This window comes from Aptenodytes patagonicus, chromosome 7 (genome assembly GCF_965638725.1).
Source record: "Aptenodytes patagonicus chromosome 7, bAptPat1.pri.cur, whole genome shotgun sequence".
In the NCBI taxonomy this organism is placed as follows: domain Eukaryota; kingdom Metazoa; phylum Chordata; class Aves; order Sphenisciformes; family Spheniscidae; genus Aptenodytes; species Aptenodytes patagonicus.
The window spans coordinates 57,530,391-57,547,491 of NC_134955.1; the positions used below are offsets into that span (position 1 = coordinate 57,530,391).

The 17,101-nt window shown below is 35.6% G+C and overlaps 1 protein-coding gene across 1 annotated transcript in view; it reads left to right on the forward strand.

The window, feature by feature from the left end:
- VRK1 (VRK serine/threonine kinase 1) overlaps window positions 1-17,101 on the forward strand; it is a 37,789-nt gene that overhangs the window by 9,988 nt on the left and 10,700 nt on the right. The window contains exons 4-12 of the mRNA XM_076345409.1: window positions 2,926-2,995; window positions 3,391-3,478; window positions 4,926-5,034; window positions 5,180-5,272; window positions 6,232-6,364; window positions 7,636-7,756; window positions 8,830-8,888; window positions 10,050-10,228; window positions 14,880-14,973. Coding sequence (XP_076201524.1) covers window positions 2,926-2,995; window positions 3,391-3,478; window positions 4,926-5,034; window positions 5,180-5,272; window positions 6,232-6,364; window positions 7,636-7,756; window positions 8,830-8,888; window positions 10,050-10,228; window positions 14,880-14,973 — 946 coding nt within the window. The remainder of the gene's footprint in view (window positions 1-2,925; window positions 2,996-3,390; window positions 3,479-4,925; window positions 5,035-5,179; window positions 5,273-6,231; window positions 6,365-7,635; window positions 7,757-8,829; window positions 8,889-10,049; window positions 10,229-14,879; window positions 14,974-17,101) is intronic.

Sequence of the window (17,101 nt, forward strand, 5' to 3'; positions counted from 1 at the left end):
TTTGGACTGATCAGGAAGCAGAGCGCCATTTAACTCTCATGGGAGAATCCAGTTTGACTTGCTTGGAAAATCATCAGATATGCATTATTTTATGCTGTGTGTAATTGCTATCCTCCTCTTTCCCTGAGGTTGAAACCTGTCCATCTGCTTCTCTCCTCCACTTTGGGCTCTCAATGTAAGAAGAGTTGTTGTAACTCTTGGGTTGCTTTTATGCTAGATTCACTTTGTTGCAGCAATCTGTAAATACCCCCACTGCTAATCTCCCAGATGACTACTCATTTTTAATTTGTCTTTTATAATTTTGTCTTTATGGCAATAAAGAGTAGCCCCAGTCTTTGTGCTGCCCTCACAAATGACCCATAACGTATTATGCCTCTACAGTCTAGTATAACACAACTATGGATAAGGGCCTATTTTCTGATGCCTCGGTGATTCCTAGTTGATCCATCAGCTGAAGCAAAGTGGTTAACAGCTTTGAACAATTATTAGTGTTTAACAAAATATGTGCTTCTATAGTAGTGTTCTTCAAATTAAGCTATTAAAGCGGGATGGAAATTGGCTTAGTCTTTGACATATCCTCATAGTATTGATGTCTGAGCAGTACGAAATGAATCACAGTTTTTATTAAAAAAAGAAATGCTTTTTAACATGTGGACCTTTCAGATGCCATTGTTCAGGAGTGGATGCAGAGTTTAATAACGCTTCATTAAATTGCTGACTGAAAAAGATCAGAATTCTTAAAATACTACTTGAAGAAATTTGTTGGGTTTCAACACGTACTCCATAATCTCTTTCGTTATGATATCTTTTCTAATTAGACTTTAATTTCAGTTTTGCAAATCGTGTTTAGAATGACCCTGGGCATAAAGTTGTAGAAATTTGTGTTTGAAGTCTTTCTGGTTTTAGTGTATTATAAGATGTCTAGTATGGCAAATATTGGACCTCATTACATGAGCCTTTTTAACATAGCGTATGCGTTTATTTATCTGTATGTAGAATTAATGGTATTGGGGGGGAACAGCTTCATAGTCAACATGAAGATCTGTTTTATGGTTAAATCATTTATCCATCCCCTCAAGTACAAAAAGATACCAGATTTTCAGCATTTGCTCCGACTAGAGAAAGATATATCTTTTATTCAGCACTGAGACATAATTTTTTGTGGAATAATTTATTTAAAGATAAATATTTTAAGAATTTTTAGCACCTACAGTTTTTCACTGTGTTTTAGTAAGAAAATAACATTCTTCAAACCTATGTAAATGGAATCAAAATAGTATGTATAATTTATATTCTAATTAAGTTAGAGTGTTAATGGATTATGCTACACAGAAACAAGTGAATAGGTCAAGTAACGTTTGTTCGAGATAACTGCGGTATAAGAATTCAGCTATTTAACCCTTCTCCTTTGTATATATAAACTCTGTATCACTAATTAGTTGTCCATAGTGGATAAATAAACTTACTGAAAGTAAATATGCATGTACCAAAGTTTATGTGCATTGATCAGTTGCTCTAGGTGTTTTTTTTTTTTTTCTGGTTCATAGCTTAAGTCTGAGCGTTGGTCCCACAAGGAGGGGCCAGAAAACTGTTGTCTTGGCTCTATTGTTTATCAGGGCAACGCTGCTGGAGAAAGTGAGGTGGAGATAGGCAGTAGCTTTGTTAATCGAGTGTCCAGGCCTAGGAGTGGTGCCTAAGCTGGTATCTGCTCTCATTCTGACCGGTCTTCCTACTCTGAGCCAATACATCAGATGCACGCTAAAGCCCACGTTCATCAGTGTGTTGGATCTCTTTACATTGCTTCGTTACTGTCGGACAGCAGTAAACCTCTGTTAGCTGAATGGTACAGTCTGGCCTTCAGCAATTTTCTGGATCACTACATCTGCATTTAAAAGTTACAATTAAAACCATTTAAGATTGATGTTGTATATCTTGGAACTTTTGCTAATATCATGTGATTGTATTCTTTCTGGGCTTCTTTGCCAGTAACCACATACTTCTTTTTGGTTAAATTTTTTATTGGTTAGATTTTTTAAGTGTAGGATATTCCAAACCAGGTATTTTCACTGAGATAGAATGAATTTGGACATATATGAGGAACTAGACTAAAATAAATTGCTTAAGCTTATCTCAAAATCAATCACTTAAAAATTGCAAGAGTTGAAATCACTTTTTTTCTTTTCTGTGCTAAGTTCTGGAAATGTAGAGTCAAGGTACTTGCCCGTTTGCAATTCTTGCGGTATTTCAAAGCTTTGGTGCTTTCAAACCAATTTCTCTCTTGCACTTTACTTGTAATAGGTGGTTACCATAGATTTGTTCCTAGAAAATGGAACTGAAATACCTTATGTTAGCTTAAATACAAGGTAGACTCTGAAGTCAAAATAGGCGTAGTTCTTATAATTTAATTTGAGAGAAATTGTGAAATCCTTTGTAATTTTTACCTTGATCAACTAAGGTATGAAGGGAGCAAAATACCTAATGTTCAGCAAGAGTTTAACTTTTGTTAAGATTTTTCCATCAAATCATTTCAGGTGTTATTTTAGGCTTACTAATGGCTATTGCAACTGATGCAACCCAGCTTTAATCTGGAAAATCTGAGATAATGAATGTTGTTTAATGTTCTCTACTAAACTTTTGCAGCCAATTATTGGTGGTAATTCTATACATTTCAGTTAATTTGTTATTCTTTAATCTTTTGTTATGGGAAAGGATTCCTTGATACCCTTAATGTTAAGCAATTTATAATAACTTTTTAGAGCCAACCTTCTTTGATAAAAAGAACATATTCTATTGAATTTATCAGCACTGGGTAGAGCGTTTGAGGGAGAATATGCTTTTATAGGGTGAATGTTACATTTTGTGAGCTTTTAATAATTATTAGGCACTAACACAGCAGTTTTTAACTAATTTTAAATTGTCTTAAAGGAACCCAGCCAGAATGGACCTCTTTTTACTGAGTTAAAGTTCTACATGCGAGCTGCTAAGCCAGATGAAAGTAAGCAGTCTATTAAAATGTTTTCAATGAACTACAAGCATTTAGGAAAATAGAGCCTACAGGAGCAAGGTCGAACTTTAAGAGAGTCTTTTTAGGTCATTTTCAAAATTATTTTGAAATGATTGAAATCTAATTCAGACATATAGTAAAGTTAGGGGTTTTTGGTAAGATGTTCTTTATAGTTGTGTTGGTGGTATTGTGTAAATCAAAATTTTAGTTGCATCTCTGTCTCTGCAACGGATGCGTCATTAACTTTCCAGTATACTTGGCATCCAAATTTCCATGAAATAAGCAGCTCACATGTATGCAGAAACTGTAAATGATGCGAGTACTCCCTGTTTATGTAAGTCTCTACTGATGCGAATTCATGAACTTATCTTTATTTGTATTTTCAGTTCGGAAGTGGACTAAGTCCCATAAACTGAAATATTTAGGTGTACCAAGATATTGGGGTTCTGGCTTGCATGAAAAAAATGGAAACAGGTGAATATACCTTTTGTTGGCATATACTGGGATTTATTTAATCCACAACCGCTATCCCTTTTAACCTAATTTACTTTATAAGATGTATTTTCCACTTACCTTCATGTTGTTAATTTCTGCTACAAAGTTTCACGTTCATAACAGGGTGTGCTTAAGGAAGAGTACATTACAAGAGTACATTTTATCTGTACTCGTTTGTTACTCGTATTTGTGTCTATTACGTCCTTAGTGATTTAGTTTTCATTTGTCTAGAACATTGCTGTAATACAGTGATGATACATATATGTGGTTTAGAAGCTTTTCATATTTGAATTAAAATAAAGTCGACTTCTAATGTATAAGTCCTTGAATAATATGACTACCTTTTAAAGTTTTTCTTCTCGTGTGGTGTGCACTTAAAGAGTATTTTCACTCACACTTATAAAGGACTTAGTGCTCTCTCTAAATGTATTTTATTTTCCCTAGGGACAGGGTTTTTTTTGACTTAATTTGTGAGCTAGAATAATTGCTAGTTTCATGTTAAACTTGTCTTAAGTCTAGGGATAGTTTTTAGTATTGTTCCATGTCGTGAAGGGTTTTTGTTACTTGGTCTTGAATGGTATGCCTGTTTATGTAACAGTCCTTGTTTCCTAGTGGGCTTTCTCTATACAGCTATGCTGCAAGAAGTTTTAGTAGTTCTCTGGCAGCTTATAGTAGGTCAGGCTTCTTTGTGTGGACCACTACACAGGGCAGTTGGTATGTATGCCCTAGTATGTCAGAAATATCATTGTTTCAGCAGGTCCTCAACTTTAAAACTAATCTAATGTAAAAGCAACATTAATTTTGAGAGGCAAAAGTAAATACAACACAATTATTTTTTTTTTTGCCCAGATAAACTTTTCTTTGCGTTTGGTGTTTCATGCATGAGAATCTTTAATATAGCTACTATGAGCTCTTACAGTAATAGAACCAGTTTGGCTATAGCAATGAATATCAGAACACCTTTGGCAAGTGAGAGATTTTTGTTTTTAATAAGAGGTTAAAAAAAAGGTTGTAATAGATTTCAAGAAATTAACTTTTTTAAGTAACCAGGTTAAGTCACTTAGTCATTTATAAAGTAAAAAATATATTTCTGTAAGTAATTGATGGTTGGGTTTACCTATAGTGAATTACAATACAGATATTTTCCTCTGTGGGTACTTGTTATTGTATTGCATAACTAGTCAGGAATAAAGAACAGTTCTTTTGATGGACGAACTTTTGACTAGCTGATGTAAAAAAGTTAAGAATTGGTGTACAACACTAAAAAAAGTCAAGTATTTCCCATATATTTGTTTTCTGTGTACCTGCAGTTTATCTTTTGAGAGAGATGTTTTCAATCAGTAATTTGTACAATTATAACACATAAAGTACTTTGCTAAGTACAATTCAGTAACTTCACCGTTGGTTTTTTTTTCCTTGAATTTAGTTATCGATTTATGATAATGGACCGATTTGGCAGAGATCTTCAGAAGATGTATGAAGAGAATGCAAAGCGATTTTCCCATAAAACCGTACTACAATTAGGCCTGAGAATAGTAAGTTTAAAAATTATATTATATTTTTACAATCTGGCTTTCCAGTGTAAGTCTTTCAGTTAAATCACACTTTTGTGCTGAGTACAGGTCCTCTGCTGGGTGGAGCTGGGTACTGCATTTATATGATTGTATTTTGTTTTGTTAGCTTGATATTCTGGAATACGTCCATGAGCATGAATATGTGCATGGAGACATCAAGGCCTCAAACCTTCTTGTGAGTTACAAGAACCCTAATCAGGTATTTCTGATGCATTTTATTCCTCATGTTTTAAACCTTCTATTTGACAACACATGGAAGTGCTTTGAACCTGTGAAATCTAGCAGAAGCTCATTTTTAAGAATGTATATGGTAACATTATTTCTGCTTGACATTTATATCTAGTTAATATTCTACGATTTTTTTTATGCATTTTGCTGGACAGTTATCAAATTGACTATTTGCCCTAAATAATATTCTAGAGAAATTCTCAAGATTAAAAAAAAATTGCCTCGCAGATAGGTATTTGCAGGTGGAAGCTTAAAATTACATAGTACGCTGGTAAATTATGTTTGCCTGTCTGCATCGTTACCTCATTCCTTTGTTCAAGAAATCCATCAGATAAGTGTTCTGTTACTTGTAAAAATTGGTCTTTAAAGTGTTGATTGTTCCACTTGATTTACCGGTGTCTTTCATTTTTCTGTATTTTTAACTCTCTTTACTATTCAAACAATGCATATTTTCAGAATTACGTATGTCTTATTGCCCAAATGTGTTAGCTCGTGAAATAAGTAAAATAATCTCCATTCTCTTAAAGTAACTGTGGTGTTAGTGAGAAGTAATAGTATGTAGTAGCGTTCAAATGGGACAGCTGACTTTAAAGGGGGTAGGACAGTAAGTGTATTTATAACTCTATGAATGTCTTTTTTTTTTTTCCTTATGGTTAATAACAGACTATTTTACTGTACTTGTCCTCTGCATCAGCAAGAAAGGGCTTCCACGTCAGACTGCTATATGGAAAACAACAAAACCTGTCAGACGTTGTTTTCAAATCATATGTAGTAATCTCAATAAAGCACTGAGAAAGGATCATTTAAAGTAAAAAACCTCACCATTTTTAATACTTTTTAAGTTCTGAGAATGGTTGGGAGTTACATCTATTTGCGTATTTTTTGTATTTATAGTTCTTAAATCTTAGAATTCTTTGTGGAAATTACTAGGTGTACTTGGTGGATTATGGACTGGCCTACCGATACTGTCCTGAAGGAGTTCACAAAGTATATAAAGAAGATCCTAAAAGGTGTCATGACGGAACTATTGAATATACCAGTATTGATGCACACAAGGGTGTGGGTAAGGATATAAAACTTCGTTCTCGGCAGTAGGCATTTGTGCATCCTTTTTATTAACACAAAAGACTTTATTTGCTGCATTGAGTTTTGTAAACAACCGGGTTTCTGAATCTATAAAAATATTTTTTTCTTCTCTGTGGACTATGCTGGCATTTTTCTTTTTTTCCATTTACTAACTTTTACTTTGATATTAATTTACTGTATTTTAATGCAACTTTCTTAAATAGATTTCCTTAATTTATAAAGACTGTTAAGATTTTTAGTGTATTGCTTTTTATTAACTAAATAGAAATGGAATAGTGCTTATGAGTTCTTGATAGAAAAACAGGCCCTGTTTTCAGGAGATAAATAGTTTCTGTTTTCAATGTGAACGTAGTTCCTTCATATTTGGCAATATTCTTTATCTTGTTTACGGCTTAATATTTAGAAGATTTTTTTAACAAAACTTCATTTAACTATGAAATATTATTTCATAATTATTATAATTATGCCTATAGTCACTGAATATCAAAAGGCAAGAAGTGAGAAAAGGTTGAACATGAAAAGAACAGGTCTATGTCTGATTAAACACTGAGGATTTCTAGTGAGCACCAATTTTATTTTCTTCATTCTTAAATTTTGTTTAATTAGCATAAAAATGTGTCCTGCAAAAATGTCAGTTGTTGAAAATTATTGTTTACTTCAGGATGAACTGTTGCACCTGTGCTTAAAACTGAACATGAACAAAGATGACTTGATTTGCCCATTTATACTTCTAGGGTGTTTCTTGGGGTTTTTTTGGCAAGGCTTAGGGATCTGATCTATGATTGTCCTCTGTTCAGTTTTCAGGCCACATAAAATATTTCAGTATCGTGGAATATTTTTTTCAGGAGCTGTGGTTTTAGCACTATTACCTTTTTGTAGAAGAAGGGAAGTAAAAACTGTTTTGAACAAAGTCAATCACTTCACTAATTTGCTCTATTTTTTCCACAATCGGAGTACTTAAAAAGCTCCCCAAATTGGGATAACTGCAGCATGTCATATCCTTGAGTAGAAGAAAGAGATTGATAAAGGACTTGAAAATTAAGTTACCCTTCCAGATGTAGAAACAATATTTTTTCGTTCCTTGCTTTCACTCTAAAATAAGGAAATAAGTAACAGATAGAGTAGTGTTACATTGTTAGCATTGGCTTTCTATTGTCTCAACATATTTACAAATTTTAACTTGTTAAACTATATGTGCCTTATTAGCTGCTCTTACTGTTCTTTTTTAATGTGTGTATATGTATTTAGCACCATCGAGACGTGGTGATCTGGAGATCTTGGGTTACTGTATGATTCATTGGCTTAGTGGCCATCTACCGTGGGAAGATAATTTGAAAGATCCAAATTTTGTCAGAGACTCAAAAATCGGGTGAGAAACTACTTGTTTTCTTTCTCTTTTGAAATCAAAAATAGGAATGAAAATGTCTTAATGTAGAAATGCTTTGTACTTTCAGTATATTCCCTTTTGGTGAGTAGGCTATTGTTTTGTATACCCCACAGTTTCCCTTCATTGTGTCTCATGTATCCTTGGCTTGTAATTAAATGTTGCTTGTACTGTTCTACTCTCTCTTCTTTTGCATATGTGAGATGCTTGTTTATCCACCACAGTACTGTCACTTTAGAATACTGCCGTGGTTAAGCCAAAAAGTACTCTTATCAGTATACAGGTAACCATTAGTCCCGCTTTACAGAAAGAGAACTGAAGCATGGAGTATGAGTAGCCTTTATAACACCATGCTCTGAAGTCAGTGGCAGGGATGAGAGCTAAAAGTGGATCTTACATGTCTTGGAGCATCGTTCCAGCTAGAGGGCTACTAATGTGGGAATTAAAAAAAAAAAAAAAAAAATTTTTTTTGGTCTCTCTCCCTCACTGTCACATTCCTTTGTCTTCCCCCCACCCCTGCTCAACCCTCTCTTGTCAGATATTTAATATGAAGAAAGCTGTCCTGGCGCAGCAGTTTCTGTCCCATTAACAAGTATTTGTTATCTGGCTTCCTTATCTCTATTTTTAACACTTCGGCCTCCATCAATGTTAGCAAAGGTTCCTCCGCTTCACCTCATTTATTATTTTGGCAGGGGATCTGCTCTGAATAATATCAGCTAGAGAAAGAGTCCTCTAGCAGGGAGAGGTGAGAGCATTCGTATGTGAGGGTTTAAAATGGACCAGTTCTTTTCCTTCAGTCTTCTACTTGCTTGCTTTTATAGGAATCAAAAACTGTTCAACAAAAACTTACTGTATTTCAGACAGCCTGTCTGGCATTCGTCAGGTTCTCAAATGTACTGCACTCCTAAAAATGGCTGTACTAAGTCATACCAAAGGTTTATCTAGTAGCGTTTCCTTCTCTGACAGTGGCCCAAGCTAGGTACTTAGGAAGTCTATCAGAACAGGGCAAGATTCAAACTTTGAAAGAAACAATAGTTTTGAATAATTTTGTTTTTCAGATGTAGAGATAATATTTCAGTTTTTATGGACAAATGCTTTCCTGGGAAAAATAAACCAGGTAAGAGAAGCTATTTTAAATTAAAATACTTTGGTTTGTACCATGTGGTAAGCGTTCTCTAATAATTTGTTTTAATGTCCTTTTTCTTAAAAAAAAAAAAAAAATCCATCAATCTGGGTGCCATCACCAAATTGTAGACAACTTTAGACAGTGGGTAGAAGCTCTGAAATTCGTATTTACGTGGTGTACGTTGAGTGCATACAAGGGAAGGCTGTGCTACTCTCTATTCAAATAAAACCAGATCAATTCAGTTGCTGCAAAAGGTGAGGAGTTGTCAGACTGTCAGCAGCTTTTTTTCCTGAGAGGTGTGTCTCAGGCATTGTGCTCTAATCTGTTTCTTCTTTAAGTCCTCTTTGTTTACTTAAGTTTGTACCTATTTTTCTTCTGACTTTTATCAGCAACAACAAAGTGGCATGAATTAGATTGTTGATTAGGAGAAGTTTAGAATCTTCCTTTCGGCTGCGGTTAGATGAACTGCAGATGCTCTGCTTCTGACTAAAGGCAGTATTAAGTATTTGCAAACATGAAATGTGTAAGTTGATTTTTCACAACTGAATTTTAGAGATTCAAAATATAAAGTAATGCGAACTTGGAGTCTAGATTTTTTTCTATTTGGCATTGCTGATTTGCTGAGTAGATTATTGTTTTAAACCTGACTCTATTAGAAATACACTTTCATGGGATCTTAAACTTAGATAGTTATTTCCAGCTACTCCTGGTGATCAGAAGAGAGTTTTCTCTGTCAAGTGTGACTTGTCTGGTTTTTCAGTGGTCAAACGTTTCATGTATTTTTTAATTGATGTTTCAGTCTTTAAATTGATGAAGTTCTGAGATAACATTGAGTTTCCTTTTCAACATTTTTAAATATAGACATAAGAAATATCATGTAAACAAGCATTCATTGGTGAAGATCAGCCTATTACATTTTTTACGACTGACTGTTTTCTTCATTGCAATGAACATGTAAAAAACAGTGATGCTGTCATCACTGGGTAATGAACCTTGGTATAATTTTTTTCTAAAATGTGTTGTAGTAAAGTTATAATTATGAGTTTATAAATAACCATTTCAAAAAATAGCATAAGTAGTGCATGTATAATTTCTGACTTAATGATTAAAATGTTTTCAAATAGAAATTAATTGGAGGTACTATTTCTTTAGATGAAATAGCCAAATATATGGAAAAGGTGAAGCTGCTGAACTATGAAGAGAAACCTGTTTATCAGCATTTCCGAGAAATACTTCTGCAAGGTCTTAAGGCCATTGGGCAAAAAGATGATGGAGTACTTGACTTTGGCTTGTCAGAGAATGGAGACTTGCAAACAAATCCCATACAAAAGGTTTTTACTCTAAAAATTTATGTCTGCTTTTAATACTTTTTTTTGAGCTAAATAAGAGTTAAAGTGGTATTGGAAGTAGGTGTCATAACTGCATGCAGTAAGAAATAAGCAAGTAGTCAAACATTTGTTTGATTAAGTCCTACTCTTAAGCATTATTTCTCTAATTTAACTTCACTAATTGTTATTAAAGCTTAATACAAAATGATGTTTATAGGTGTTCATAACAGATAATATCTTGGATAACAGAATGTGTATATATAGTTGCAATGACATTTGAACAGATGAACATTCAGTTAATTTCCTTATTTTCCTTAAATGGGTAAAACTCCAGATGGGTCAAAATACATGTAAGGTAAAATAAGTCTAGTTTTTGTTTCATATTAGTTTCCTTTCTGTGAACAGTTCAAAGCTTAGTTTTAACTATACATCTTTATGCCAAGTATTTGATTCTGGAATTCACATATTGAATTCACTGTGATCTAATATGTTATTTATGAGTCTTGACTATAGTGGTAGGCTAGGGGTATTTTATTCCTTGTATTTAAGAAGCCTTAAACTCTAGATTTGGACTCCCATTTGAATACAGCGTAGCAACTTTTTAAGCCTTAGGGAAATTGTATGTTAAAATGGTTTGTAATAACAATTAAAAATGGTCAAATAATGGAACAATAAATCATAGAATAGTTTAGGTTGGAAGGGACCTCTAAAGGTCATCTAGTCCAACCCCCCTGCCGTGGGCAGGGACAGCTTCAACTAGATCAGGTTGCTCAGAGCCCCGTCCAACCTGGCCTTGAATGTTTCCAGGGATGGGGCATCCACCACCTCTCTGGGCAACCTGTGCCAGTGTTTCACCACCCTCAGCATAAAAAATTTCTTCCTTAGATCTAGTCTAAATCTGCTCTTTCTTAGTTTAAAACCATTACCCCTTGCCCTATCACAACAGGCCCATTATTATTATTATTTTCCTGTAATTCAAACTGCATTTATTACTTTTTATCTGTATTTGTTAATAACAGGTGGGCAGTTTATTGGTTCCTTTAGCATGAACCAGGGAACTGAGAATTATAATACAGGATAATAGTACAAGAATGCTATCTGCTTACTGACATGATCAGTAGTGTGTTAAAAATGGGCAAAAAGCACAAAAGAAAAAAAGCTGTAGGATTTTAAAGTCTTCTGGGGATGTATGTCCAGCTTTTCTTTCTTTTTTTGCCCAGTAAATAGTACTTTGGCTAAAATCGTACAGCCATGGTCTTCATACTAATATTTTCTGCTGAACTGAGTGTAAAGATCTGTCCAAAAGGAGAGTTCATTAGCATAAATTCTTCTGTTCCCTGTGGATCGACATGGCTTGAGACCTGTGGTTTTTTTTCGGGGGAAAAAAATAATTTTTAATGGTTGGCTGGTTTCTTTGCTGAATAAGTTGGCCTGCTGCAGAGCCAACATCTGTGACCTTTAATGTCCTTGTCCAGCAGAGATGGCTGGTGCACATTTCCAATGCAATAAAACTTCAAAATCTTATTTCTTTAGCCAATATCAGTCAAGACCATTCCCAAAGGGTGGGATAATACTTTTCCATAGGTTCTTACCTACTAGCATCAATTAGGAGTTAGCTTTTACACTGGGTTTTGGTGTTTGGGTGGGGTTTTTTTTTTGGGGGGTGGGGGGGGGGGTGGGGAGAGGGGGTGTTTGGTTTTTTTTTGTTTTGGTTTTTTTTACTCTGAGGAATCATATGCATGGTCAGCTTGCTCAGTTGTCACAAATATGTTCAAGCACTTATATAAAACAATAAGTGTTACTGTCCTGTTTGAATAAGTGTTTTCAGCTGTCCACACTGCAGTGGACTTCATGCTCGCTACTTCATGCCAGCTACTGCTAGAGTGTCCAGACAGAATAAGATTGTTTGCTTGAAATCAGGTTGACATAGCCTGCTTACTTTTGACCAAATACCAGAACCCATGACTCTTCCGTCTATGTTGGATTTTCTATGCCTTGTAACAGCTGTGGTGTAGGCTAGGGTAGAAGAATAGATTGTGTCAGTCCTCCTTCCAAGGGTGTATTTTGCACTTTTCTTCAAGAATGAATGGAAGGAGGGTCTTCAGCAGGATGTCTTCCTTCTCAGAATATATGTTTGGCAATTCATGCTACTAGGTTTTTCTTCCAGGGGATATCAGACATTAATGAGAGGCTAGGAGAACAGGAAGATGATTTGTGCTAGTTGAGAATAGCTGGACACTTAGATACATAGAGGAAGAAAGGAAGAACACAGAATGCTAATTAAAATTATATGTATTTTCAGCTGTGACAGGAAGCTCAACTTGATGACTGAGTGTTTTAAAGATAAGCTCCAAATTCCAAACGCTGTTAGAAACTGCTTTCCGTAAAGCTAACTTACCATTGATCAGTAGCATCTTGCCTCTGAAAGCCAGTATCTTCTAGCACATGCTGAATTTCTTTTGGCATGCTTAATGTCTAATTTGGAAAAGAAAAATGCAATCTGGCATCCACCCTTGAGAACATGGTGGCCTCTAATATAGAGCATTTATGGCATTTTGGCTGTACTGATCCTTTAATCACAACAGGTCTTAAGACACCTACTTTTCAACTCCTTTGGGGCAATCTACCATAATACTTTCTTAAAACAGTGTTATTTGGTGTTCTGAAGTTGTGCTATTTCATAGCTAGGAGATAATATTTCTAGCTTCTGTGTAAATAAATTCTTAGAATGTAGGATTCTCCTGTGCTTTCAGCTCATACAGCTAATTGAGCCATGATGTGCATTGTATGTTGCATATAAGCATGGTTGTTCTGGAATCTCAGTCATTCTCCAGTATTGGTATCTGGCTAAAACTCACAGATGTCTGCTATATTAAAAGTTAACATTTTATTTTCTATACCATGACTCAAGTTTCCCCAGATGTATAAGTAAATGAAACAGTCCACAGTTCTGCTGGAGGTTGTTTTTTGTTTGTTTTGGGGTTTTTTTTCTGTATAGTAAATGCATGTTGGTTTGTGTGTGTGATATTTTATAACAGTTCTAGCAAAACAAGAAGCTAACAGTACCATGTGTTGAAGGAAGTATTTGGAGCTCTTGACTAAATTATTTAGGGCAAGGACTACATCTTCCTTTTGTTTAGTGCTGAAGAGTTGCTGGGAAATATTGGGAGTAAACTAAACTGGAAAAACGTGGATCTTAGTGATTTGTGGTTCCTTCTAATGTTCAGCTTCAGATGCGCAGGTGTTGCTTTTGTCAGATGAATGCTGCCTGATTTCTACTGCTATGTAATTCACCTGCATCAAGATTAAGAAACCACTTTTTATTACATAAGCTTGGAAACAAGATAAATGTATTTTGCTTTTGTGTAGCATGTATTGGATATCTGTTTTTCTGATGAGCGTTTAAAATGTTTTCTAGTACAATTGGGAGGAATGCATTATCTCTCATATAAAAGCAGTACAGCGCTGAAATAGTCCTCCTTAATTTTGGTCAGAATGAACAAAAGTGTCTGTGTTTATTCCTGCCTAATGCATCACAAATCTGCTGACATGCTAACCTTGGAGTCTTGGCTGGCAGTAATCAGGCCTGTGCACCGGCAGGAAAGATGTACCTAATGCACTCCATCAGTGCAGTTTGCATATGGAAGTTCTCACAGGGGAGCTGCCCTGTGCCAGCTGAGGGTTACCTGCCCACTGCAGTTATTGTATGTAATTATCGAACCAATCTGTTCAGCCCAGCAGGGTTTAGATGGTAATCATGAAGCAACACTTTGGAAAGGAAAGATGTAATGCACTCTCCCCTTCTCTCATGAGCTATGTGAAGTTGTAGCCACTTTTAAAGCTGTATTAGTAAAGCTCTAGTCTCACACAATTAAAAAAAAAAAATTAAAGGAAAAGATAAACTCTTCCAATGTTCACCAAAGTTATCATCTATGTCTGATACAGATACAGGTCAACTCATCCTTCGCAAAAATTATGTGGCTTTAAAAAAAAAATCTTTCCATAATCACCTTAAGAATACTTTGCAATAGCAAGATTAATTGTAATACACAGATAATAACAGTTCTATCCATTTAGAGGTTTTAAGATAATGTACCTTGAATAGAGTTCAGATTTTCCAAGTACCTCTCTTTGGAACAGAACCCATAGTTGCTATTAGAAAAAAATAATAATGTACTGTCAGTGGGTGTTAGCTACTTTTAAGCTGTGCAAAGAAAGCCTTAAGAAGCAAGGATCCAGATAAACTTGAATTTAATGAGGTGTAATTGCTTTTTTAAAAGCATCAACTTTGGGTAAAATGTTTTTCTGTGTTCTTAAGATTTTTCAGATTGCTCCTTTTGTAACAGTTATTCAATGTAAATAAAAAACAGGTTTTGATCATGAAAACTTGTGTTTTCATACACAAAAATTTCAACTCCTAATGTGATCTGCAGATAGGAGAACTGAACTTTTAAATTGTCTATTGCCTATTACTAGTATTCTTGCATTAATATATGAATAAACTTTCTCTACAACTGGAGATGTTTTATAATATATGAAGAAATAATGCTTAAAATTGGGGAATACCTTGTGAGGATAAGATATTTTCTACTTTGTATGGTCTTTTCTGCTCTTGAGTTCAGTTGCCCCCTCCCCTTTCTTTTTCCCCCCTCAGAAAAAAAGAAAGGCAGCAGCTGCAACCAATGAGAGCACTGAAGCAGAAGTGGAAGATACAGGAAGTCCAGAAAAAAAGAAACCTGCTCCTTCTGGTAAGTCAAAAGATCGTTCTCACAGTCACATGTACTGGTGTGGTAGGTTAATGCTGGCTAAGGGCCAAACTCCCACCCAGCCACTCACTCCCCTCCTCAGTGGGACAGAAGGAGAAAATAAGATGGGAAAACTCATGGGTCGATACAAAGATGGGGAGATTGCTTACCACTTACTGTTGCGGGCAAAACAGACTCAACTTGGGGAAAATTAATTTAATTTATTGCCAATTAAAATAAATTTGGGTAGTGACAAAGACAAACGTTAAAACAACATCTTTCCTTCCCCTTCTCCCAAGCTCAACTTAAATTCCTTACTCTAGACTCCTCTGTCCCACTCCCTGAGTGGTGCAGGGGGCATGGAGTGGAAGTGTGTTATGGTCAGTACATAGCATTTTCTCTCTGCTGCTCCTTCCTCCTCACATTTTGCCCCTGCTCCAGTGTGGGCTCTCTCTCTTGGGCTGCAGTCCTTCAGGGAAAAAAAATGTGCTCCGGTTCCTTCAGGAAATATCCATCTGGTCCAGTGTGGGCCCTCCCACAAGTTGTAGGGAATATCTGCTCCATCCTGGGTCCTCCATGAGCTACAGGGAGTATCTGCTCCAGTGCTGTGGAGTACCACCTCCTCCTCTGACCTTGGTGTTCTTTCTGCTGTTTTTCACTCTCCCTCCCCGCACCACCACCCCCAGCCTGTCCAGTGTTTTTCATCCTCTCTTAAATGTTTTTACAGAGGTGCCACAAATAAGTTGAGCTCAACTTTGGCCTACGGTGGATTTGTTTTGGAGCCAGCTGGAATGGGCTGTGTCAGGCACAGGACAGCACCTGCCCTCTTCCCACAGAGGCCACCCCTGTAGCCGACCCCATCTTACCAAAACCCTGCCACATGGCCACATATACCCAATACAACTGTTTACCTTTTAGCAGTTCGAGTGCTTTTTATCTTTCGTAATTTCTTTTTAGATTAACTCTAAAATTGAAATATTTAAACTTTCTGTGTAAGAAAGGTATACTCTCCAATTGTGCTGCCTAAAGCTGGTAGAAATGCTAGGTGATAATTGGTGGTTGCACCCTGTTCTTTTGCCGTCATTCATTCTCTCCTCCATTCTCATTTCTGTCCTTCCGTCTTGTCCAATTTGCTGTCAGAATATGCTGACTCCTCAGGACTTTAACACACTGTGATGAAGAAGCCAGGGTCTAGGAGCAGCAGCTCCCAAAAGCAAGCGTATTTAAAGTCGAGGAAAGGATCAGCTATCAGGATAGAAAATGCTGAAGCTACATTTCAGATAATCTGGCATAATTTTGGTGTTGTCTGGAAAAAGTCATGGACAGATAAAGTAGGATTATTGTTAAGTCCAAGATCAGAAATCTTAAGTAGATCTGTATAGGCTAAGCTTATGGTGAGTGTCCAGTCAAACTGTTTTCTGGATCTACCCTTCTAACTCCTTCGTGTAGATGTGAACTGAATTCAAGTAATTACAAAGATATTTTTCCTAAAGAATTTTTGATTCAGACTTTTAAGTAGAAGACCAGATGTTGCCCATGGTCAAGTAGTCTAAAAATAATAAAGCAGTAGTACTGGAGTCTACCCCAAAATAAATCCGCTTGTTTAAAAAAGTTTTGATGAAGGAGTATGGCAGGATGGGAAAATGTAACATTTCAAAGACAGTAATATTATTGGTAAGTTATGGATTTACCCTAGTATATTTACTGAAACAGTATGGTACAAAGTACAAGTAATTAAACTAATGTTATTCCAGAAGGTGACACTCCTTTGTTCATTTTCAGCTGTCACATTATAGAATTCTGATCATTAAAATCAGTGATTATTTCTCTTACTTGAAAGCCTTTTGAATTGTTGGCTTCACTTTATTATGAATTTTCTGGTTTGTCAGTGGCTGAAAAAGTGTTAATTATATTATACTTTCTTTCAAGGAAATACAATTATTTGATGTGATGCTGATGTTTATTCATAGTTTCAGCATTTTAGATTTTATTTAAGACCTTATAACAAAATACTTAATACAGCTGACTGTTTTCTGGTTGTGATATGATACGCGTGAGCAGAATATACTTTCATTTTGTCTTATGCTTCTTTTTTCCTGGGATTGTAGATTGAAATTCTCATCGATAGAGA